The 25,442-nt window shown below is 34.3% G+C and overlaps 1 protein-coding gene across 4 annotated transcripts in view; it reads right to left on the bottom strand.

The window, feature by feature from the left end:
- The window catches only part of LOC149572405 (uncharacterized), a 130,179-nt gene that overhangs the window by 85,750 nt on the left and 18,987 nt on the right, over positions 1-25,442 (bottom strand). For all 4 annotated transcript variants that reach the window (XR_016359916.1, XR_016359917.1, XM_089813582.1 and 1 more), the window contains exon 2: positions 21,534-21,684. Coding sequence is in view for 2 of the 4 variants with exons in the window: in XM_089813582.1 (XP_089669708.1) it covers positions 21,534-21,635 (102 nt within the window). In the remaining 2 variants the exon portion in view is untranslated. The remainder of the gene's footprint in view (positions 1-21,533; positions 21,685-25,442) is intronic.

Raw genomic sequence — 25,442 nt, 5'->3', positions numbered from 1 at the left:
ATTCAAAGTTCAAATCGTGTTTGGATGGATGGCACCTTGGCTTGCAAAATGTTTGACAATGTGACAAACAATTGGTTGAGGAAATCGGTGTTGTTTTGATTTATAACTGGTGGGAATTATTACACGTAGTCATTCATATAGAGATGCATATAGTCCCTACACTAATACTATGAGAGTTTTAACTTATTATTTCTTATTTTCAATTAATAAATATAAAATTAAATAATCATTAAATATCATTATGTGAATGTCTATTATTAAATATATATAAACCTTTAAATATGATTTTGAATGAATGCATATTTTAAATCTATGTTCCCCCAAGTTTCCAATACGAGGACAGCGGGACGGGTTTTTGGGACGGCAATTTTTTTTGGCAATTTTAGGGACGAGGGGGACGGCAAAGGGGGACGACTATATATATATATATATAGGGAAATTTGTAAAAATACACATCATTCATATGAAACTAAGCACAAAGCATATCATTTAAACATTATAGAACTATAACATACAACATTTGAGTGCCATCTAAGAAATAATATCCGATTTCAGTACCCAATTGTCAAAATGCATATCAATATCAGTCAACAATATCATAATGTCATAATGATAAACATGATAAATCTGAAAATCTAAATCTAAATATGCCCAAAGCTATAGGACGAAAGGCTAGAGAGCTGCCATAAAGTAATAAGTATCAATGTATCATAATCATGTTCACGTTCAACATAAAGAAACAACACATAGAAAAATGAAGCAGACTGCTGCTACTATTCTGCCTCTACCGCCATGGCATCAAAATCAGAGTCCTCCTCACTATCATCTTCCACAGGAAGCGTAGTCTCATCTAATGGAACCCCAACCAATCCTGGTGTTGTGTCATCCTCATCTATCTAGGCCACATCCTCAGGCTCAACATCCCACCGAAAAGTTGGTGTCTGCCTATACTCTGGAGTCTGACGATCTGCAAGTCGAAGAGTATGATGCACTACCACTAGCTTCTCTGCTCTTTTAGAGGTAAGTTTGTTCCTCTTGATAAAGTGGATATATGAATATGTGGACCAATTCCTCTCTACATTAAGGAACTAGCAACCTGTGCAAGGAGGCGAGTGGCAAGTATTTTTAACTCAGGCGTATCTCTCCCACGACATGTCCACCATCCAATAGGATCTCTCTATGCCAAAACAACTCTATCCAACCTTGCTTGTGACTTACCCAACCTTGGGCCACTGAAGGTTGGTTAAGTCAAGGAACTATGAACAAAGAGTAGAGGCATCTTGAGTTGAATACATCTTATCAATTGCTCTTGTGAAGCCATCCAATACTTTAGGATCATCACATGGGAGGCCCCTTCCACCCAACTCTACATAACATTTGGGATTTAGAGCAAAGGTCGCCATATGAAGCAGGGTATTCATCAAGTTCCACCTCTGGGTCACAATAGGCCTAATATGCTCCTCATAAAACCCCAATGTAAGATCCTTTGCTATGACAATTCTCTTCATCTTCCCCAACATACTATAAATAGTCTCATAGATCTCTACCAAACTAGGAGCGTCAGTATCAACATATCTATGACATCTACAATGGGTGCTATGATAGAACAAATAAATCTGCAAGATGCAAACAAAAATTAAAATTAGAATTAGAATTTTAAGACTGTTAGTAGGAAAATCAGCAAGCACAAGACTAACATTAAATGTAAAAATCAGCAACTTACCTCATTGGGGACCACCAACTCTCATCAAGGATCCTTTGCTTCACTGCTTTTCCTTCAAGGACTTAGAATTAGACCATCGTCCCCACTCTGGATTCACCACTATCAATTAAAGGGCCTCATACACCTCAATCATCTTCTCCATCAAGATGAAATATGTGCAATGCAACAATTATAAATTAAAATATTACTAAAGTTAAACATTAATGATTAAAAACATCACATGTAAGTTTGTAACACTTATAAATAATTTTTTTAAATAACTTAAAGTTAAAACAAACTAAAAGTAAACTATAATTAAAATTGACATACCTTGTCTCAGCTGGTTTGAGGAACTCCTTCTTACAGAAGGACTTGAATAGAGCAAGTGAAGTGTGGTGGTTGCAAATAAACATTTGCACTTCTCTAACTTCTAGCACAACCCGTTTCACCCATTCAATCTTCCCTATGTCCTTCAATGCATTGTTCAAGGAATGAACACAACAAGGGGTCCAAAAGATGTGTCTATAAGCACCCTCTATCATCATACCACCTGATTTGCACACAGGTGCAGAATCTATAATAATGTATACAACACTATACGAACCAACCTCCTCTATGGCATCTCTCAAAATGGTGAACTAGAATTCTGCATCCTTCTTCTTTTCTAAGCAATCTATGGCTTTCAAAAAATAAGAGCCAACAAGGGATGTGACAATGATATTGATGAGTGGTCGACGTCTAACATCAGTCCAACCATCTATCACAATAGAGCAGCCCAACCTAACCCAAGTGCATTTCATATCATCAAATAACAAAGCAACCTTTGAGTACTCTTAATCTAGGATGGTGGTTTGTAGCTTATGCTTACTAGGGGGTGCAAATGAGGTATTCATGCTCAATATATCTTTCACCATTTGTTTAAAATAAGTGGAACGAGCTGCATGATATGGGATACCATTAGTAACAAAGAATCTACCAATGGATGCCTCACACTTTTCCTTTGCTTGTGTATTAAACATACTTCCCACTGAGCCCTTCTCACCACTACTCATCTTTCTCTTCCCTCTAGACTCAGTAGGGCTGTGCCAATGACATATGACATATGCCTAGATGACTGTGCAGGAATAGATGGTGATGTCACTGTCAATTTGTGCCCCTCTATTTCAGCCTCTAAGTGCAATCTTTGGCATTCTAATCTTTGTTCATCAGTCAAGTTAGGACAAACTTTAACTCCATGACATGTAACACCTAAAAAGTGTGACTTCACCCTTGTATAAGATAAGATAAGATAAGATAAGATAATAATAAGACTGCAAGGTAATCTCTCGAAGATGGGTGGCCTCCTAAAGATAAACAAACATGGCAATCCCACACCCTACTCCCTCTTGAATTCTTTTTATTTTGGCCTAGGTGTGACATATTGGAGAAGAGGTATTTTCCTATTGAAAGGACCCTTTGCAAAATTCTTCATAATGGTAGAAGGGCATCTAAACAAATCAGATTTAGGATCGGCTCTTTTCCTAGTCCCATTACTAGCAACATCAGCCCCAACCACATTTTCTTCCTCATCACCACTACTATTAGTACTCCCATTGCTGCTCATTGTGTTTTGTTTTGAGATTTAAATATGCAATAAAAATATGAACTGAAACAATGAAAAATAAATTAAAAAATCAAACTTTGCAAGCGGCAAATCTATTTAAAAAATGATAGATGGAAGCATAAAGAGTTCCATATTTACTTGGTGCACAAAATGGAAGCTGAAACTATTGGTCAAGCTCTTGGAAGCAAAAATATCAGCTCTTCTTACAAAATGAAAACTCCAGCCAGCTGCAACACAAAATACAAATGACAAAACAACTAAAGTGTGGTGTCTTTAAACCTTTTAGGGCATTTGGAGGGGTGGGGCCCACCTAGGCGACCTAGTTGGGAGCCTTTGAAATATTTTTTAATGTTCACTTTTTAATGTTTTTCAATACAAAGTTACAAACAATTGGGGACAGTTGGTCGTACCTGATACAATCAGGGGACGTCTAGGTGTGCCCTTTTTTTCCAGTCGTCCCCAAGTTTCAAAGACATCCCCTAATAATTTGCAATTCTTGGGGACACCTAGGGGACATCCCCTACCCGTCCCCAAGACATCCCCGTCTCAAAAACAAGGGTATTTTGGCAGGGGACGCATCCCTGGGGAATATAGTTTTAAATGGAATTACACAATTAAACACACACATACACATAAAGAAAACTTTGAATATATAAGATATCTTATAAAGTTATATGCATACCTTTATAATGCCTTTACCACCTTTTAGAACTGTCCTCCTCCTCACATTAAATATATGCCAAGAGGTATGTGATTATATATCTTTTGTCACCTTGTTCCATTTCCTCCTTAAGATACAATTCTTCTTCATCTTTCTTATTCAATGCTAATATATAAATCTTGTTTTATTTGTCATCTCTGTCCTCCTCAAAAGTCACAACCCTTCATAGTCATAATCTTTTTAAAAAGTCACAACCCTTTATAATCACATTCCTTTCAAAAAGTCACAAACACTTCATAATTACAATCTTTTCAAAGAGTCACAACCATTCATAATTACAACCCTTTCGAAAGACACGTCCTTTGATCATTGCAACCATTTGAAAAAGTCACTTCCTTGTTTTCTTCTCATTCCTTTCCTCTTCAATTAATTCTTCTTTAACTCATGTTTTCTCCTCTTCCTCTTTCCCCTTGAAAATGAACTCTCCTCTCTTTTATATCTTAATTTGACGGAGTCGCATCTTTGTATTACATCTCTTGAATTTTCTTTAGATTTAGCTAATTTATATTATTCTACATTATATTATTTATTTACTTATTTATTTTGTGTTATTTCCATTTATTATTGAATCGTATTTAGGTAAGTAACATACTTTCTACAATATTGTCTCCTCTATTTAATTTTATTTATTTATTCATTCATTATAATTGTATCATTATTTAATTATTTTTAAACTTATAGTAAATATTATTTTATTGATAACTGATTATACATATTTAATTATTATTTTTTATTTTTATATTTTAGTATTAATTTTAATATGACTATTATCATTATTTAATATTGTATTATCTAATTGTTACTTAAATTCTATCTTACAATAGGGACATGATCGTCCATCCTTCCTCAAATTGCTTGTCCTCAAGCAATTAGATAATTTCTTTTATTAATTCGAAAGACCTACATTTTTTAGTCCTAATTCTTAGGTTGTTGTCATAGATATGATTGAACCTCTTCTAATCTCCATTGGCTTTCCATATTAGTCTTTTATATGAGTTATTTTTCTAAATCCTCTTTTACCTTACAAGATGGTAGGATCATGCTGTGATACCACAGTGATGTCCCTGCTATTTAGGTTAGCTTTGGACAAGTAATACCTGCAAAATAAACGTTAGAATTAAATAATATGTCTAATTATAGTATTATAACCTCTATCCTAACCCAACCTTGAAGACGTCTCCTAATCACATTTCCTAGCCCGTAGATATTCCATCGTCTTCTCTAAAGTGCACCCCTTAAGGTTCTTCTTGGACTGGACATCCTCTATCCAAGGCCAATCACATATGCATATGTTGACATCATCAAAATATTCTGGCCCATGGGTATGATATTAGTCCTAGTCATGTTCGTCAAATGGAGATTACAACAATCTCACATATCAACATTATAGGGACTATACCAATCTACATGGTGTCAGTCAGATGCAGATTATGTTAATCTCTCATACCAACACTATAATATCATCTAGCCATTCATACGAGATTGTACTAATCTCTCACACTAGCATTATAGCCATTTATACGAGATTGTAATAACCTCCTGCACCGGCACTATGAGATTCCATTTATCCCATCTTAGCCATTCATATAGAGACGACCTCAAACCCTACACTAACACGTATTAATTTATTACTTCTTATATTTAATTAATAAATATAAAATCAAATAATCATTAAAATATCATTATGTGAATTTCCATTATTAAATATAAATAAACCTTTAAATATTATTTTTAATGAATATATATTTTAAATAGAATTACATAAATAAACACACACCCACACATATGAAACTTTGAATAAATAAGATACCTTGTATACATACCTTTATGATGCCTTTACCACCTTTTAGAGTTGCCTTACTTCTCACATTAAATATATGCCAAGAGGTATTTGATTATATCTCTTGTGTTACCTTGTTCTATTTTCTTCTTTTGATACAATTCTTCTTCTTTTTCCTTATTCAATGTTAATTTATAAATATTGTCTTATTTGTTATCTATGTCCTTCTGAAAAGTCACAACCCTTTGTTGAATTGCAAAGGATCGTTGCAAATGTATTTGCACTACTAAAGATAAAGAATGTTTCAATCACAGAATTGTTACTGTTCTCCAGATCTTGCTTTGTATTTATTGATTTCGATACTTGCAAGAATGAATTCATTTGATATAAATAATCTATGATAGGGTATGTGGGTGAATGGTCATGACCACTCACCCTTATATCTTAACATAGATTAGTTAACAATAACAATCGCTAATGCAGATTGGTTAACATTACACCAATTCAATATTGTGTATAACTCACACATAATACTTGCATGAACGATAATGCCAAATAAGGATCGACATTTCCAGTCAAACCGATAATCATATGAGATAAACAATGGTCGACATATACAGCCATGCTCACAATCATATGAACATGAGAACTTTTATCAATGATATATATATATATATGAGTGCATCAGTTGTATTCAGAAAACAATATCAAAATAGCATCGAACTTATGTATTGACAATATGTATAAATGCATATCAATATATAAGTCATATTGATATGCATACAATTCAAATTTATTATTCATAGCATTTGTCTAACCGAACCTACATACTTTAACACCTTCATAGTCACAATCTTTTCAAAAAGACACAACTCTCCATAGTCACATTCCTTTCAAAAAGTCACAACACTTCATAATTACAATCTTTTGAAGAATTACAACCATTCGTGATTACAACACCCTTTCAAAGGGTCGCATCCTTTCATCATTGCAACCATTTGAAAAAGTCACTTCCTTGTTTTCTTCTCATTCGTTTCCTCTTCCATTAATCCTTGTTTTAACTCCTATCTTCTCTTCTTCCTCCTTCCTCTTTAAAATGAACTCTCTCCCCTTTTATATCTTAATTTGAAAGAGTTATGTCTCTTTATTACATATTTCTTCACTTTTCAATAGATTTAGTTAATTTTTATTATTCTATATTATATTATTTATTTTGTGTTTATTACCATTTATTATTAAAACCTATTTAGAATAACATACTTTCTACAATATTCTCTCGTGTATTTAATTTTATTTATTTATTCATTCATTATAATTTAATTGTTTTAAATCTTATTCTAAATACTATTTTACGATACTAGATTATATATATTTAATTATTAAAGAATATTTATAATTTACTATTAATTTTAATATGACTTAATTATCATTATTTATTTAACAATATTGTATTACATAAGTGTTATTAAAATTCTATCTTAAAATAGGGACATGACACATCCTCAATCCTTTTCTATTTCCCATGCTAAGATAAATAGATAAGTTATATTTTGAATGTTGTGCATTTAGAGTCACACAGCTATGCTATTTTCGATTCCCAAGTGCACCAAGGCCAACTTGGAGATTGAATAAGATATCTTCTAATAATTTTACAAACCGATTGATATTTGAAACCACTATATACATGAACATTAATGCAACATGTATAGACACTGAAACAAAGTGAATGAAGTGTCCATCTTACCATGCTTTTACGTCAAATGTAGTTAAGAGTATCTTCGTGCTTTGAATTCTCCACTTATGTTATCAAAATACTTTCAAGTGATAAAGTAAACTAGCAAGACTCAAAACAATAGGTCAAACAAGTATTGTATAGTGATAACCACAAACTAATTCCTATCCAACGCCACTATGTACTATGAGCATTAATTAAGTGTCTATCTTACCAGGCTTCTATGTCAATTGTAATTAAGAATATCTACGTGCTTTGAATGTTTGAACTTGTTTAATAAAAACACTTTCAAAAGATAAGGCAAACTAGAAAGTGTTAAATTCCAAAGATCAATGCTGCAAACGTAATGACACTATAATATTGTGGTATGTGTTTTCCAATTATAGCCACCTCTTATATTTATAAGAGAGTGCGAGAATAGACATCTCCCTTCATCTCTTCATTAACATAATTAAAATCTCTTCGTTATATATTATATACTATAAATATATAATATCTCTTAATATAAACATTATATATGTAAATATAAAAATTTATAAAAATATCTCATATATATACAAATCTTGATGTAATTTATCCGAGTAAAGCTACAAAACATCAACGCTCCCTCTTAGCTAGGGAAGATAAAAACATGACCATGAATTAACTCAATGTAATATATAAATATCTTTGAACAAAATATATTCAACATATTGATATCACATTTGATATAATGAGTTTTGATCTCCCAAAATATCGACATTCGATATCCACCAAGTACTCAAAAAGTTTTGATATCACATCTGATATCACAAGTATTGGTCTCTCAGAATACATGATATTCACCAATTACTTAAAAATGTTTGATATCACATATGATATCATGAGTATTGGACTCCTAGAATATCAATGATACTCTCCAGATACTCTTTGAGTAATGGCCTTCTAAAATGTTGAGATGTAAGATATTCACCAAATACTGTGAGCAATGGCCTTCCAGAACATCAAGTCACATGATATTCACTAAGTACTCTATGAGTAATCTTCCAGAACATCAAGACGTGTGATATTTGTTAGAGTAATAAAGTATTTTCTTATTAATTAAATCATATTGATTTAATTATTAAGTCGCTTATATCTCTAGTTTACTTAAGCAAAACTTTGGGCATATAATAATTAAATCTTTTATTAATTATTATTATTAATTATTATCAAGCAACCTAGATTAGTTACATGTTAGGGTTTTGATCTCCTTTTATAAGGATTGATCTCTTTGTAATTTATTCATTCACTTTTGATAATAGCAATTTTTCTTTTTGCTCATCAAGAATGTCTCATCTGTAGATCTGGGAATTTCAGCCTCCTTAGCTTTTGCTTCTCTCTTTCTGTTACAAGTGTTCACATGCAGGTGATTCTTGAGAGTTGTGGGGTTGATCTTTTATCAACTTCAAAATGGTATCAGAGCTCTAGATCCGCATGCCACTATCCTGTTTATAAAAGTTTGGCTTGGCATTCATATTTGTGTTTTTTTTTCAAAGGATTTCATTTTTCAGAGTTTTTTTGTATTGAATCTGGGGGGTCACCATTTTTCGGTGCACTTTGAGCTCAAACGGACCTCATCATTGAGCTCAGAATTCCCAAAAACCCTTATTTTCATATAAAATATGTCCAATTTGGACACAGTTGAAATCTGAGGCAAAAAAATCATTGCTCCCAAATTAGGGACATTTTTTGAGGCAGCAATTTGTGAATTTCGAGAATTTTTGGCTCGAAAAGCGAGTTTTTTGGAACAAAAATCAAGTTTTCTTGGTACGAAAAATTAGAATTTTTGGCACGTAAATCAAGATTTTGGTGTGCAAATCAAAAAATCCACAAATTGAGACACTTTTGTGTGAACTTAGCACGCTTCCCAAGGTAATTTTTGTTGTTGTTGGACACACTTCCCAATGTAATTCTAGATATGTTGGGCACACTTTCCTAGACTTTTGGCACAGATCCCGAGGCAATAACTTTTTTTTGCCCTTCCAACTCTTTTTTGACCTACATGTGTTTTTTTTGCCGTAACTTGCTCATCCGAACTCTCCATTTTTTGCAAACGAGATGTCGCCGGAAAGCTAATTCCAAACCCGTCATGATGGTGCAATTTATTTGGACTTTTGATGTTGTTTGGTTGCTAGTTTATGCAGTCAAAGTCAAAGGTTCTATTTTGCACTCCCAGAGACATATTTTGAGACATTCTATTTTCCAAATTCTACTCCAAGCACATCCCATTGAGTTTTTTGTCTTTTTGCATTCTGATGAATATCTTGGTTGTTTCAAGTATGGGGATCGATTATGTTTCTTCAGATGATTTTTCATGGGTTGTATTATCTCTTGTATCAGCCTTATGTCTCTTTTGATCTTTTATTGACATCGTTTTGTAATATTTTTGCAAACGCACTGAGATAAAGTGTCACTCTATTGCATTTCGGGATCTTGCACATCTTTGTGTTTTGTTGTACTTTTGATAATAGCAATTTGTCTATTTGCTCATCAAGAATGTCTCATTTGTGCATCTGAGAATTCCAGCCTCCTTAGCTTTTGCTTCTCTCTTTTTGTGGCAGGTGTTTGCATATAGGTGATTCTTGGGAGTTTTGGGGTTGATCTTTCATCAACTTCAACAATATTGACGAAGTACTCTATGTAATGGTCTTCCAGAATATCAATATGCATAACATTCACCATGTACTTAAAAATATGTTTATAAGGTATGTATACATGCATTCTCATAATAGTTACCATATAAACATTTACCATGCAAAGTATAATTTATCATGATTTGCATAGACATCGTAAGATATTCATCATAATAAAAAAAATCGTCACTTCCTCATGATGTATACAGGAGGTAAGCCCATTAAAATCATATAGTCACGAGGTATATCCATGAATCACAATCCTCTTGACTGATACAATTTATTGATCATTGGAGAATCCATCTCAGCATGGTTTACTCCCTTTGAATCGATACGAGCAAGATCATTGAAGGTTGACTAAACCGTATCCTCTATCTACTCCTCTTTCAAGTTTGCTTCTAATGAAATGTTAGGCTCCCTAGGAACCTCAATCTTTTGAGCTCCTTTACCCTAGAAGAAGTGTCAGACTCCTTTTTCCTTTAAAATCTTCAATACCCATTGACTGATTTCATCTAGACTCAAAATTCGTCAACACATTTTATTATCGTTCAGAGTCTTAGTACCATTTGACACAGACATATTTCCCCACCACGTATATGCAATGTAATGGTTCCATTGATGCCGCATGCCATCATAAACCACGAGACTTCAAAACTTTAAACACAATGAATAAAATTTAAAGTCACGTCAGCACTTTAGGACTCTTTCTGCCATCCAACACAAACAGATCTCCCCACCGCGTATATGCAATGCAATGGCTCCATTGATGTCGCATGCCATCATAAACCGCGGGACTTCAAAACTTTTAAACAATGTGAATAAAATTTAAAGTCACATCAGCATTCTAGGCCGGACTTGCCACATCTTATTGGATGGTTTCCGTTCAATATCCTTTTAAAAAATATTGGATCTCGTATGGTCAACATAATAACCAAGCTTCACGTCACCTAGCTATTCTATTTGGTACAGTGATACTTTGTCCTTTAAGTGACAAGAAAAGTTTGAGGACATGTGAGACTTGAGAAAATAAAGTTGTGGAAGACATATTAACACCTCAACTATATGAATGTAGAGCCTTCCAAAATGCTCAAATATTGTGCCTAGAATCCCATGTTGAATGCCATCTTACAATTTCCTTCACAGTGGGAAATACATCAAAGATGACCCCTCAAATCCAAAGACCTTATCGATCCCTGATGCAATGGATTGTCGTTAGTGCATGAAGATCTCCCATCAACAATAAAATACTGTCGATGTAGGATGAAGTGCCAAAATCTGTAAGTAAGGCTCTAATGTCAAGTTGAATTTATAAGGATCCCTTGCAGATTGCTTTTGATGATAAAGATTTTTCAATTCGATCGCAATTCTCGAATGTGACCAGGATTATTAAATTTGATGACCAATTTTGATTGCAAGATCATATTTGTTATTGTGCAAGAGACTTTAAACTCTCACGCTACCCTTTCATTGGCGGTATTTTATCCATCAAATTATGTATTTCTTTACAAATCGTTGGGTGTTGAAATTGATGCAACCACGACCTGATTTAAATTGTCAAATACAATGCCCAATTCAAGATTATAATAATGTTTTATCATTTATCAATTTGCAGAGAATGACAAATTTCTTTCCAACTTGGCTTTGATACCATGTTGAATTCCAAAGATCGATGCTACAAATTTAATGGCACTGGCATATTGTGGTATGCGTTTTCCAATTGCAGACCCCTCTTATATTTATAAAAGAGTGAGAGAATAGACATGTCCCTTCAACTATTCATTAACAAAATTAAAATCTCTTCGTTATATATTATATATTGTAAATATATAAAATCTCTTTATATATATATATATATATATATATATATATATATATATATATATATATATATATCTTGATGTAATTTATCTGAGTAAAGCTACAAAACATTAACATAAAGGCTCAAAAATTATAGGTCAAACAAGTGTTGTATAATGACTACTCCATGTCATTGCTATATATTTGAATATTTAATTTGTTTAAATTATGCCGAGCAATTTGATAAGCATATAGCTTTTAGAACATATATTTTATGAATCAATTGTTTCTAGTGTTTCTACACATCTAAAACCAAATAGGAAAGGTACCCAAGACACATTTCCTAATTTGGATGTTGGAGGAAATTAGGACACTCTTCAAGGGAACACCCCAAAATCACTCATTTTTACAGAGATGGCCAACCATCCCTTGTAACAATCACATCCAAAAAGCAATTTAAAAAAATAAAAAACATTTTTCTTCATATTTATGACACACCCTAACCACTCCAAATAAAAATTATAAATGCAACTTACACTCTCATTCCCAATCACTATCAAAACTTGGAACTATCGAGGAAGGCTACAAATGCAGCAATTCCATATCAAGACTGAGTGCATGGGAGGCAACAAAAGTGAGACTAGGAGCATTAGCAAGAGGAAGGGCAAGTGCCAATCATTGAAGTTTCAAGACATTCATCAAGTCAAAAGCCCTCAAGACTTGAAGGTGAGAAATGACCTTTCATCTTCTAAGATACGTATTTTATATTTAATTGTTGATTTCCAAGTGGCTAAATCTATAGCCATGATTATGTGATCATTTTATAGTTTTATTTTTATTTTTTTGATGTAGGGTTCAGACCTGCGAGGCAACCTACACCATCATTCTCCTCACCTACACACAGTTCAGCAGGGGACAGCAATAGGGGGAAACAGAAAGCAACTACAAGTCGTACTGATAGTAACCCCATTGCTCATTTATTTAACACGCATGCAAGGGACTGATTAGATGATGTTGTTGGTGATTTCTTCTTTGCCAATGGCATCTCTACACATGTGGCTCGATCTCCCTATTTTGTGAGGATGATGACCATGGCAGTGAATGAGGGAGAGCCATCATATGTGCCATCAGGTGACCACAAGCTGAGGACTACAGTGTTGGATAGAGCCTATGACAAGGTTGGGATCTTGATGAAGCAAATGAAAGCATGTTGGATGGAGTCAGGTTGCAGCATTATCATGGATGGGTGGACGGACATTAGTCATCATCCACTCATCAACATTATGGTTACATGCACAGAGGGCCCATATTTTTTGAAGGCAGTTGATTGTTCAGGACACCGTAAAGATGCTGATTTTTAGTTTCATGTGCTTAGGGAAGCCATTGAGGAGGTTGGACCACAAAATGTGGTCCAAGTTGTGACAGATGCAGCACATGTGTGCAAAGCTGCGGGAGGCTTGTTGAGGCAGCTTATAAGCATATTTGGTGGACTCCATGTTGTGTGCATGCCATGAACAATGCACTCAAAGACATGGGGAAAATAGAGTGGATTAGAAAGGTGGTTAATGATGGGAGAGAGGTGCAGATGTTTATCTGCAATCACCATACATCACATGCACTTTTCAAGAGCTTCGCAAAGAAGCAATTCCTGAAACCAGTTGAGACCAGGTATGCATCATATTATATTCTCTCGAAGAGAATGATTGAGTTGCAAGAGCCACTGCAACTCATGGTTATGACACAAGAATGGAATCGATGGCCTGAGTCCAGAACAGAGCAGGGGAAGAGGGTAAAGGAGATAGTGAAGAGTGATCAATTTTGGAGTGATGCAAAATACATAGTCTCCATCATTACTCCAGTGTTTCAGGTGATCAGATATGGAGATGCAGATTCACCTAGCCTTGGAGAGGTTTATGAGTGCATTGATTCCATGCTTGGGCAAATGAGGGCTTTTGTGCGAGAGAGACCCTACTCTAGCATTCTATACGGAGCACATTGAGCCTATCATTCACCGCAGGTGGGAGAAGTTGAACACTCCTTTGCACATAGTTGCCTATGCATTGAACCCGAAGTGGTACATACCTAGGCCTGGTAGAGTCACACCACTTCGGGAAGATGAGATGAAGAATGGGTTCTTTCGATGCATTGCCAAAATGTATGATACTGAGACTGCTAGTGAGATTCGCACCGAATCCTTAAATCTTGATTTAGTGCTCTAAACTCTTTATAATTATAAGTTCTTTTAATAATTAATTGTTACTTTACTTATAACTTTATTTAAGTTATTTATAATTTTGATATTATGTTGTAAACTTTAAAACTTGTAACTTGTAGGATACTCGGATATTGCAAAGGTGGATCTCAAAACCATGGTACAAAAGAATCCCATTTTGTGGTGGAAATGTCATGGGTCACAAAAGTTAAAGATCACCTCACTAACCATTCGACTGCTTTCTCAGGTTTGTAATACTAATAAATAATTCCAGCCCTTTACAATCTTAACTTGAAAAGTTTTACCTTGCTGATTTTAATTTATGATTCATTGATTCAATAATTATTAATCATCGATTTACCATTTATCATTTGTTACAAATTGTATGAACATTTGTTTGTAACTTGTAAGTTGTAACTTTCAACTTTGTTATCTCAGGTGTCTAGCTCCTCAGCTGCAGCGAGGAATTGGTCCACCTATAGCTTCATTCACTATGTTAAGAGGAACAGACTTACCTCTAGGAGAGCAGAGAAGCCGGTTGTTGTACATGGGCACTTGCGGCTCAAAGATTGCAAGACACGCGAGTACAAGGAGAGCCCTGCAGCACGATGGGATGTAGAGCCAGAGGATCCAGCTCAGATTGATGAGGATGCCGATGCAGAAGCCAATGTAGGGCTAGTTGGTGTTCCTTTAGAGGATTAGGATCTTACCCAGGAGGAGTCTAGTAGTTCCAGTGGTGAGGACTTCGGCATAGGGGATGATTAGAGAGCACTTGAGAATCATCCATTATCATTATTGGCATTTTGTCATTTTGTTGATTATACTCACTTTGATATGGCTATGATACATTATTATTATCACTGTTTCATGCTATTCCACTCATTGTCATCATGAGCATCTTTATGATATATGATATTCATAAAATCATATTTGAACAATTAATTTTGAATCTTGCATCTTGAACTAAATTAATTTGTCAAATGGTCATTAGTAATAGTAATGGTTATGAAATTTCAAGTTTCAAGTTTGAACTTATGGTTTGTGAATCACATTTTAATTTTTTCTATTCATTGTATTCAATTATATTTGCTATGTTAATGTTACATTGTTATATAATATATTGAAGTATCTTTTCATAATTAGCATTTTCAATCATATATATTAATAATATTATATATATACTATGCAACCCCCTCCCCCCACTCCCTCTCCTCCCCCTCCCCCCCCCCCTTCCTCGAACCCCCCCCCTGCCGCCGCACCCCCGCCATCCCCAAATTGAGGCTATTTTTTTCCCGCACCCGAAACTCGTCCCGACGTCCCCCCGCACCGCCGCACCCCCGCGCCGAGGTAACACTGCTCAAAAATACATTTATTATTTTTCTTAAGAACTAATTATAGCCATTTTTTAATGTATCATATATTTGCACCCTTATCCCCAAGACTTGTCCCTTTTTTGAGACTCCGAAGAACAAGGTTACTCGATGATGACATTTAAGTGTTATAGTATCTACAATAACAATCGAATATTATATGTAGCATACCCATTTTGAGGAGTATAGGTAAAGTGCGCAAAAAGATAGCATATTTGTTCATTGTTCCACTTAAAAAATTATTATATTGTAATAAATATTAAATTATCATTGAGATATGAATATCATTATGTTTTACTAATCTTGTTATATTTTTTATTATAGGAATTGGGTATAGCCCCCTACAAAACTACAGTGCACTACGTAAACTTTGTAACATGGTTAATTATGCTAGCTCGACACAATCTTCAATACCACATTGGTTGAAGGGAGAATGAACCTTCTAACCTCGTGTTTTACCACACGAAGCTCTCACCAATCAAGCGAGACCACCACCCCAATACCAAAGTATCATTTACATTATTATATTTAATAATTTTATATTTCTATTTAAATTTTGACAAAATTTAAAAATCAATAAGACTACATTATAATTAATTTTTAAATTGTCATATCATTATATTTCTATTTTATTTCAATTCTTATCCTTCTCTTTGAGAAAAATTGGACTTTACAAAGGAAAACTTCAATTCCCCATAATTAATTTTATTGTTCCCTATCTATCATTATATATTGTTTATATATGTGTGTATTTGGTTGGTAAAATATTTTGTTTAATATTAAAATAGTATAAAGTATTCAACTTGCAGACTACAAATGTAAAGAACAAAGCATCAACTCCTACCATAACCAGCCATCATATCCTCAATTACATACACACCACATATATGTCAAATATTTTCAAGAACTTAGAAGCTATCAACCCTCAACATCCAAGGCGTATCATCCAATACAAACATTGTAGACATTCACTATATCCAATATCACCTATACACATATACAGTGCAGATAGAATATAATCAAAACAAATAAACAAGATTGAACCAAAATGTGCTCAACGACCTAAACAACAAACATAGAGTCCAGTTACACATTAAAACCAAAACATCAAAAACAAGACCGCACCTGACAAATTATTTCCTTCTTTCTTAACATAACACTCCTGACCATTAGAGATTCTCTCGACTCAAGTGCAACTTCTCTTTCAACAAGTTCATCTTTCTCTGTCTATTCCTTATGTACCACTAGATTTTGTTTTCCTCCACTAGTACCAACTGAATATTGAAAAGCTTTGTTCCCACATTTGAAACAAGCACCTTGGAATTCTCCATTGCCTCTACCTTTTCCATGAATCTTCTAATCAGGTTCCTATTAAATCACAAGTTTGTCTTGCTCTTATCAACAATCAATTTAGTCTAGCTCTAGGGATAACTTGTCTTCTCTTCAACTTATCTCCTTCCTTCGATGCATACTGATAAGCATCCTAAATTGTACTAATCCTTGGCATACTTAACTCATCTTGAATGTTAAGTCTCAAACCATTAACATATCTAGCCACATTTACCTTAGATAACTCTCAATGTCCAGATCTAATTGTCATCTTGTAAAACTCTGTATAGTCCTTAACTGTCAAATCTATTTGCTTCAAGTTCTACAATCTCTTATACAATTCCAGTTCATAATCCTCCAATATGAACTTGGTCTTAAGTCTAGAAACCATAACTCTACATCTAGTGATGTTAGGCTCACCTTTATCTTCCTTATTTTTCTTCAATTTTTTCCACCATAAGGCAACATAACCCTTCAACTAAGTTTGTGCTAACCTAACTCTTTGTGGATCTCAATATATCTTCCAGCTCAAAGTAATTATCTAGTTCATTAATCCAATCTACGAATTCCTTCAAATGTAAAGAACCATAAAAACGTGCAACATCAATTCTATGACTCATCCATTTGTATCATAGCTCTCAACAATTTTTCCTCCTTTGCAAGAATCTCAACTTCTATTGTCTCAAGATCTTCAACAACTTCCTCAAATTCATCTTCAATCTCAAGATTTCTTCTATCCCCAACCAAAGCATTCTGAATCTCAGTCCTTATCTCATTTCTGAAATCCTCCATCATTTTCTGTAGTCTTCTAGGATTCATCCTTCTAGGTGACATGTTTATAAAGGTGTTAATCTTCAATTCCTCAGGTTTAACAATCTGATCACAAGTGTTGATTGCCCTTATCCGATCAAACAATCTACCAACACCAACAATCTGCCTCAAGCAACCATAGTATGTTTGGTACCCAAGAAACTACCAACTTGTCAACCAACCAATCCCTCTTATGCAACCCTCCACAATTGGAGGTCAGATCCAATCTTCTGCCATCCCACAAGCAGGTTCACAAGTGTGAACTCCGGTCTTCCAACAACCAATCCTTCTCTTGACACATTGCCCTATCCTTCAGTTGACGTGGATCAAATTCTCAACTTTTGCCACTCCACAACAACAAAGGATGCAAGTCAAAAACACCAAATTCCAAGTGCTTTCTCTGCTCTAATGTAAACCACGCTATAATACCATTTAACATAGTCAAGGAGCAAGAATCCCCAAAGGAGATGTTTTGATCTTGCAACGAGATTAAATCCACACCCAAAATACCCAAACAAACTAATAAGCAATAATCATCAAAGGAAGAAAATCACTAGATTATCATCAAATTGGCTTGCAAATGCAAATATTACATAGCCAATGTCAATATACAACTACAATCATACACTCGAGCATTCGATAGTTGATCATCCCCCAAGAAATGAAGCTTTAGACAGACCTAGATTATCCCAATTGCTTATACCACATCTATTCTAACCATCTAGCAACCTTATCACCTAGCACTACCTTGCCTTCTTTGCTCTACTTAAACAAGAGTTGCCTAGTCTTAAATCATGAAGTTTTGAAAACTAATGAAATTTGGCGTAGAAGGCTAGGTCACCTCCATTTTTGTGCCCTGCCCTATAGAAAACATTGTGACAGGGTTACCTAGTCTAAAATTTGAACATGTTGGAACCTACAAGGGATGTGCTTTAGGGAAGAATTCCAAAGGGTCTTTTCCACATGGTGAACATAAATAAAAAATTGTACTTGAACTTATTCACACTGATTTGTGTGGTTCAATGTCGGTACCCTCATTAGGGGGATTCTTGTATTACATAATTTTTGTTGATGACTACTCCAAAAAAACTTGGGTTTATCTTTTAGAGCTTTAAGCTTCAAATGAAGTAGTATTGAAATTTAAAGAGTTTAAATAGTCGAACATCAAACTAGATAGAAAATTAAGACTCGAAGATCGGACAAAAGGGGGTGAATACATTTCTGAAAACTTTAAAGAATTTTGCACTTCTGTTGGGATTAAGAGAGTATACAGTATCTTATAATCCGCAACAAAATGGAGTAGTAGAAAGGAAAAATAGAACTATCATTAAAGCCACTAAAGCTATGATACACAATCAAAATCTTCACACAACATTCTGGGCTCAAGCCTCAAATACAACTGTATCCATTCAAAACAAATGCCCTCATTCAATCTTAGAGAATATAACGCTTGAAGAAGCCTTCACTGGAAACAGACCAGACCTAAGTCACTTAGAATTTTTGGCTGTCTTGTATATATTCATGTTCATAACAAAAAGAGGTCAAAACTAGAACCCTCAGGAAAACAAGGCATATGTGTTGGCTATATTGAATCCTCTAAAGCCTACGGAGTATATATTCCAAGACAAAGAACTATTGAAATCGACAAAGATGTTAAATTCAAAGATGTTTCATATAAATTTTCTAAAAATATTGAAAAACCAAATGATGAATCAACTACAAAATTAGATGAAAACCCCACCATTGAAATTCGGAGGGAGAATTGTTCAAAAGATCATGAACCCATATCATCTAATCCTAAAAATGTTGAAATCCCAAACAATAGGAAAAAACCACTATGGACAAGGAAGATGATTGAAGAAAATAATGTAGCCACTGAAAAAATCTTTAGAGAAAGTAAGAAAACAAGAAGTCACTCACACTATGTTGCACTTATAAGTGAGCTTACCAAATTTGAACCATCAAATGTTGAAGAAGCTTTAAAATTCCAAGCTTGGAAAGATGATACGATTGAGGAATATCAATCTATATTGAAAAATGATGTCTGGGACATCGTACCTAGACCTAAGAACAAATCAGGTGTCTTCTCTAAATGGCTATTCAAAATTTAACATACACCAGATGGAAGTATTGAAAATATTTGACTTAATATGCATAAAGTTAAAAAAATCCCAGAATGGGAGGTCTCGTAGATCATATTGGCATGCTAGGCTTGTGTAATATCTCTTCCCTGAGATAAAATCTAAATAATAAATAATAAAATAGAGAAATCTATCCATATGAAAGTTAAAAAGATTATTATAGATCATAGATGAAGATGTGCATAAGTAAAGTCTTCAAATACAATCATTATGAATTATTAAATAATATAAAAATAAATCTTTATACTACAAATTAATATATTGACTAGATCAACTAAACAAGTACATAATGATAAGTAGGAGATAATTTCCACAACAAGTCAAATTGTGATATTGCTATCAGGATTTAACTGTGTAATTTTGAGTCAAACTCATTGACCCATATTTCATGAGTAGTGATTCAACATGAATCCATCTCTCATGAGAATAAACGGAACACTCAGCACTCATTGGATCTAGGTGATGCTCACAGGGGTGAAGCACAGTTAAATCCTGATAGCAATATCACAAATACATAATGTTTAAACTAATAATAATAAGTCAAATGAATAAGGGGTGCAAATAGGAAATTTAAGGACGTGACTAGTCGGATATGACAGCCCCACCCTATTTAAGAAGGTTGGGCAAGTAAAGACAAGACACCCGGAGAAAGATATTAAAAACAAAATTCCAATAGTGATTTTAAAGGGGCGAATACCCAACCTACCAACTACGTGGCTGCCACCTTTGCCACCATGGCATAAACAAACATATCATTTATACCCAATCACATATAATCATATTGTGACGCCACTCCAAAGTAGGGACCACCACAATAACCACTGCCATGTTTAAGGCAATTAAGGAATGAAAGAGATACAAGGAAAAATGTAAAAGGGGATATAGACAAAAAAAGTAGGAAATAAGATAGAAGGCAGCAACCAATAAAGGGTTCCAAAGAATTTGAAAATGAAAAAAAGCAACCAAAACAAGTATGCAAAAGGTAATAAAACAAGGGGCTTTCCCAATATGTACATAAGGTTAATAAAGGAGGTGATTCCGTGCATTTATGGGGAAGATGAAAGACCATACAAAGTCCATTAAATATATAAACAATTGGAGTAGTTGGGAATGCAAATAAATTAAAGAAAGGCAACCTTAAATGTATAAGGACATAAAGTGAAAAGAAGAAAATATTTATTGAGGCATATCATTATTATGATAGGGAGTGAGTAACATTAAATATAGTTTGTTTTTGTATATGGAATAATTATCCTTTCTATATAGATATATTAATCAAGAGAACTTACAATTTGAGTGAAGATATTATGAGGAGTTTTTTTTTTTTTTTTTTCAATTAAAAAAAATGCAATCGAAGTTCTCATTAGATATCTACAATATTTATACACATAAGATCTATTTCAAACCCTAATCAAGGACTTTGTTAGAGACTTAAGACTGGCCCAATTAGGGGTCATTACAGCTTGTTACTAAGAGGATGCACCATCACCTTAGTTATGATTGCAAAATGAACTCAATAGAATTATCAATTAACAGCAAGCAACCAAAAAAAATTGACATAATATATTTTATCATGAGATTTCAGTCCATTAACTTCTAAATAATTCAAAGCATATGTATAGCATATAGAAATTGATCTTAACAAAGAAAACAATCAATTATTGTAGATAGAAGCTAAGGACCTCCTTGGAACAGGCTTTCAAGAGTGAATGTGTTGCGAATGCATATGACTGCCTTAGTCTCGAAACTCTTAAACTTGGAATTTGTTGTTTGTCCTCCTCCATGAATCTATGTAATTGAAGACTAAAATGGTGACAAGAGGATACACCCTTTCTGCAACATTACATCTGCTATTAGTGCAGAGGAAAAAAGTATTGATGGAGAAGAAACTCTGGCCAAAATTATTACATTAAAAAAGGAATACTGCACAATACTTTTTATTCAATGTCAACAATACATCAAAAATTAATAAAAGGATTCTAGCTAAAGACTTCAAGCAGCAGATAATTATTGATGTGGATCCTCGGGTGACAAGTAGAAAACAGCATTACAGAGAAACATTAATTTTAAAATGCTATGCTAAAGAAATGCAGGTGTACAGATTGCTAAGACAATAACAGTATCCATTAGACTACTACAAAGAGATCAGTGAGAAAAATAAAGACCTATGTTACTAGCAAAAAATACTTCTTTGGAATAATTAGCAAACAAAAAGATTAAGATTTTTCAATTAATTGGCTAAAAAACAAATTAGGGAAAGGGTTAGAGTTTGAAAAAAAAACAGAAATGCATATTTTAACCAGAGAAAAAACAAAGACTAATTAAAAAACGACTGGCATCACACCTAGATGTCAAATGTCAAAATCATCACATAGTTTTCCCAGTTTCTGCAACCGGGATCTACTATCATGTGGAATTCTTTAAGAGGAGATGCATGTAAAAGTAGATTTCCTGCTGTGCTTACTAACTACAAGAGTATTTACAATGCAAAAGATTCATCTAGTTCAATGCTTGCTTTGCTCTAACTTAAGCCACCTGAAACCAATCTGGATTGATGATAGAATCCTGACATTGTTAAACATAAATCCATAACTTGTTATAATGACACTGTCACTCACTACAGTTCTTGAACCCATGATCAATCTTAAGCAACGCCCTTAGGTCAAGGCAGAAAATTGTGTTGGGTGGCCCTAAGGATAGCTTCCAGCACCTATCTAAGCCGCTATTATTTTGCCCCAATAACAGATCTCAGTTACTGCTGAAAAACGACTAGGATTAGAGCCAATGATGAGGGAATGGAACAGAAACAAAGCCTCAGACCAACCTTAGCATCCCAACAACAGCCCTCTTAAATGCAAGAAATGCCATGCAAACATGTTTAGCATTTTTTTAACCAATCACCCTGATTGTACCACAAACAATGGATGTGAACAGATTATCTGTGTCTAGGAGAAAATAGCCACAATAGAGGTCATGGATAAAAAGGACTCCACTTCAAGGCCCTTGCTTGCTACTGTGCAACTCCTGCAACTTCATTGCAGCAGACTAAAAATCTATAGTTCTCCACTACTTTTCCACTAATGTCTAGCATACTTAAGAATCACTGATGTGGGGATGAAACTCTCTACGGATTGTGCCAATAGAAATATATACAAGTTTGCCTTAATTTATTTCAATAACCTAGGATCAAATTAAATCTAACAGAAATCAGAGATTGAACTCATTCAAATTCAAGGCCATACTGTCTTAAACAGAAGAACAGAAGATGCTTATAGGTATCGATTTCTCAAGATCAATAGATATCAATTTCTATTTCTCAAGATCAATAGATTACATAGGTATTGTTTGAACTTTGAACTAATCCGACCGAGCTACAAATCATTAACACTCCCTCTTAGCTAGGGAGGATAATTATGATACATATGTAATCATACTGAGTTCACACAAGACTTTGAAAGATATCATATCAATATGAGTTATGGCTTATCCACAGATATCTGAACTCAAGATATCCACCATAAACTATATTACCTTCAGGTAATACTTGGAGTAATGGCATGTGCATGAATATCATGTTACATGATATTCACCATACTCACAATAGCTATTATCGTGTGCACAGTCATCATGTCTTATGATGCAGTCAATAAGGATGTCAGCTCATGGCATATCCACGGATATTATATCATAATATCCACTATGAAATATCTCAGTAAAATGACTCATTGTGGACATCCGTGAATATCAGTTCTCATGATATCCACCACTTAGTTAATTTACTTGGGAGTTATCAAATTATCATGACATATCCACAAGTATCAATTCACATGATATTCATCATGATACTAAGATTTGATTATTGTAAGGTCGTCACTTTACAATGATCAAAAGTACATGAGTTCATTGAAAAGTTGTGACTCTTCAATGATGTACACAAGGTGGCCCATTAATTACACACATAACCAAAGAGTTTACACATTAAACATCTTTACTGAAAATCTCAAATATGCTTACATTTCAATCATGCCAAAATTACCTCTAAAGCATTCCACCTTTGCTTTAGAAAGATGCTTGGTGAGAATGTCTATTGTTTGTCATCTATGCTAATGTATCTCAATTGAATAGCATTTCTCTCCACCATGTCTCTAACATAGTGGTAGGGAATTTCAATATGTTTTGATCTATCATGAAATACTAAATTCACTGAGAACTTCATACAACTTTGATTATCATAGTGAATGATGGTGGGGGGCAAGGATTGTCCAAACAATCCTACATGAAGTCTCCTTAACCATATAGCTTCCCGAGCTTCATAGATGCAGCAATATATTTGGCTTCTATAGACTCTATGCTAATTAGAATTGCTTTCTACTAATCCAAGAGGTCATGGTCGATCCTAAGCTGAAGCAGCATCCCGAATTTTGTGGTCAACTATGCTTCTTGCCCAATCTGAGTCAGTATATCCATGTAGATTCAAATCCTTGTTATCATATCTTAGGTCGTATCCAATTGTGCCATGCAAATATCTCAGAATATGTTTTACTACACAGGTTCTACACAAGGTCAGTGCTTGGACTTTTGGGTCTGAGTGGGTGCAAATCATCGTGGACCCAAAAGTCCAAGCACAGACCCTGTGCAAACCACGTGAGGATTGCCAAGGACCCATAGCCAAAAAAGAATGTGTGGGCCCAAAAAACATATAAAGTTGCATTTTTATTATTTTTTTCCTCCTAATCGTAAAATGACCCTAATAAGTGTTGAAACTTGAGCCCAAAGAACAAAGATAAACAGCAATAAGAAAATAGCCAAAACTTAAACAATAAAACACCAAAAATACACTGGGAAAACCCTTCCAGAATGAAGGAAAAACCTATGTTACCCGGGGATGCATTTCCAGCCCTAAGCCTTGAGTTTCGGAAACTGTCGCCGTTTCGGGGACTTGGGGATGGCTGGAAATGTTTCCAAGCCGTCCCCACCCAAGCAAGAAAATCGGAAACTTGTCCCCGAAAATTTGGAAACGATCAACACATTTCCAAAGGGTGTTGATCGTCCCGGGGACTCCATAGTCACTTCCCATCCATCCTGGGAACTGCTTGAAGTTTCCGATTTTAAAATAAAATTCAACTTAGAAAAAAAAATTAATAAACAGTGATTTTCTGCCCATTCGCTGGCCCCACATTAAAATAATAAAATATGTTAATATAACCCATGTTGAAAGATATTTTTTTTGGAAGCCGTTACAAACTTAACATCCAACTATCACTAAAAATTAAAACTTCAACTTTTGTTCAACAAACCAGACCTGAAAATGGTTGTAAATCAGACTTCTATTTGATATTCATATTGCAGACCTGGAAGTGATTGCTGCTGAGTTGAGGAATACTCAAATTGTTTTCACCTTTGATAATGCCCTAATAGCAGCAATAATTGCCTAGAAATAAATTGTTGTAGCTAATTACTGCCCAAACAAGATGGTTGCTACCCATCTAGGAAGATTTGGCACAACAAATTCTAATCTATAGCAGATTAATTCTCTCATTTGATGTCATCCTATGTTCCAATTCTTAAACGATGATTCGATTTGATGCTAC

Source organism: Cupressus sempervirens, chromosome 2, assembly GCF_028749045.1.
Source record: "Cupressus sempervirens isolate cs-2001-9-10 chromosome 2, ASM2874904v1, whole genome shotgun sequence".
Lineage (NCBI taxonomy): Eukaryota > Viridiplantae > Streptophyta > Pinopsida > Cupressales > Cupressaceae > Cupressus > Cupressus sempervirens.
Note: the sequence above shows the minus strand (reverse complement) of the source record. Positions and strands in the feature narration are given on the sequence as shown.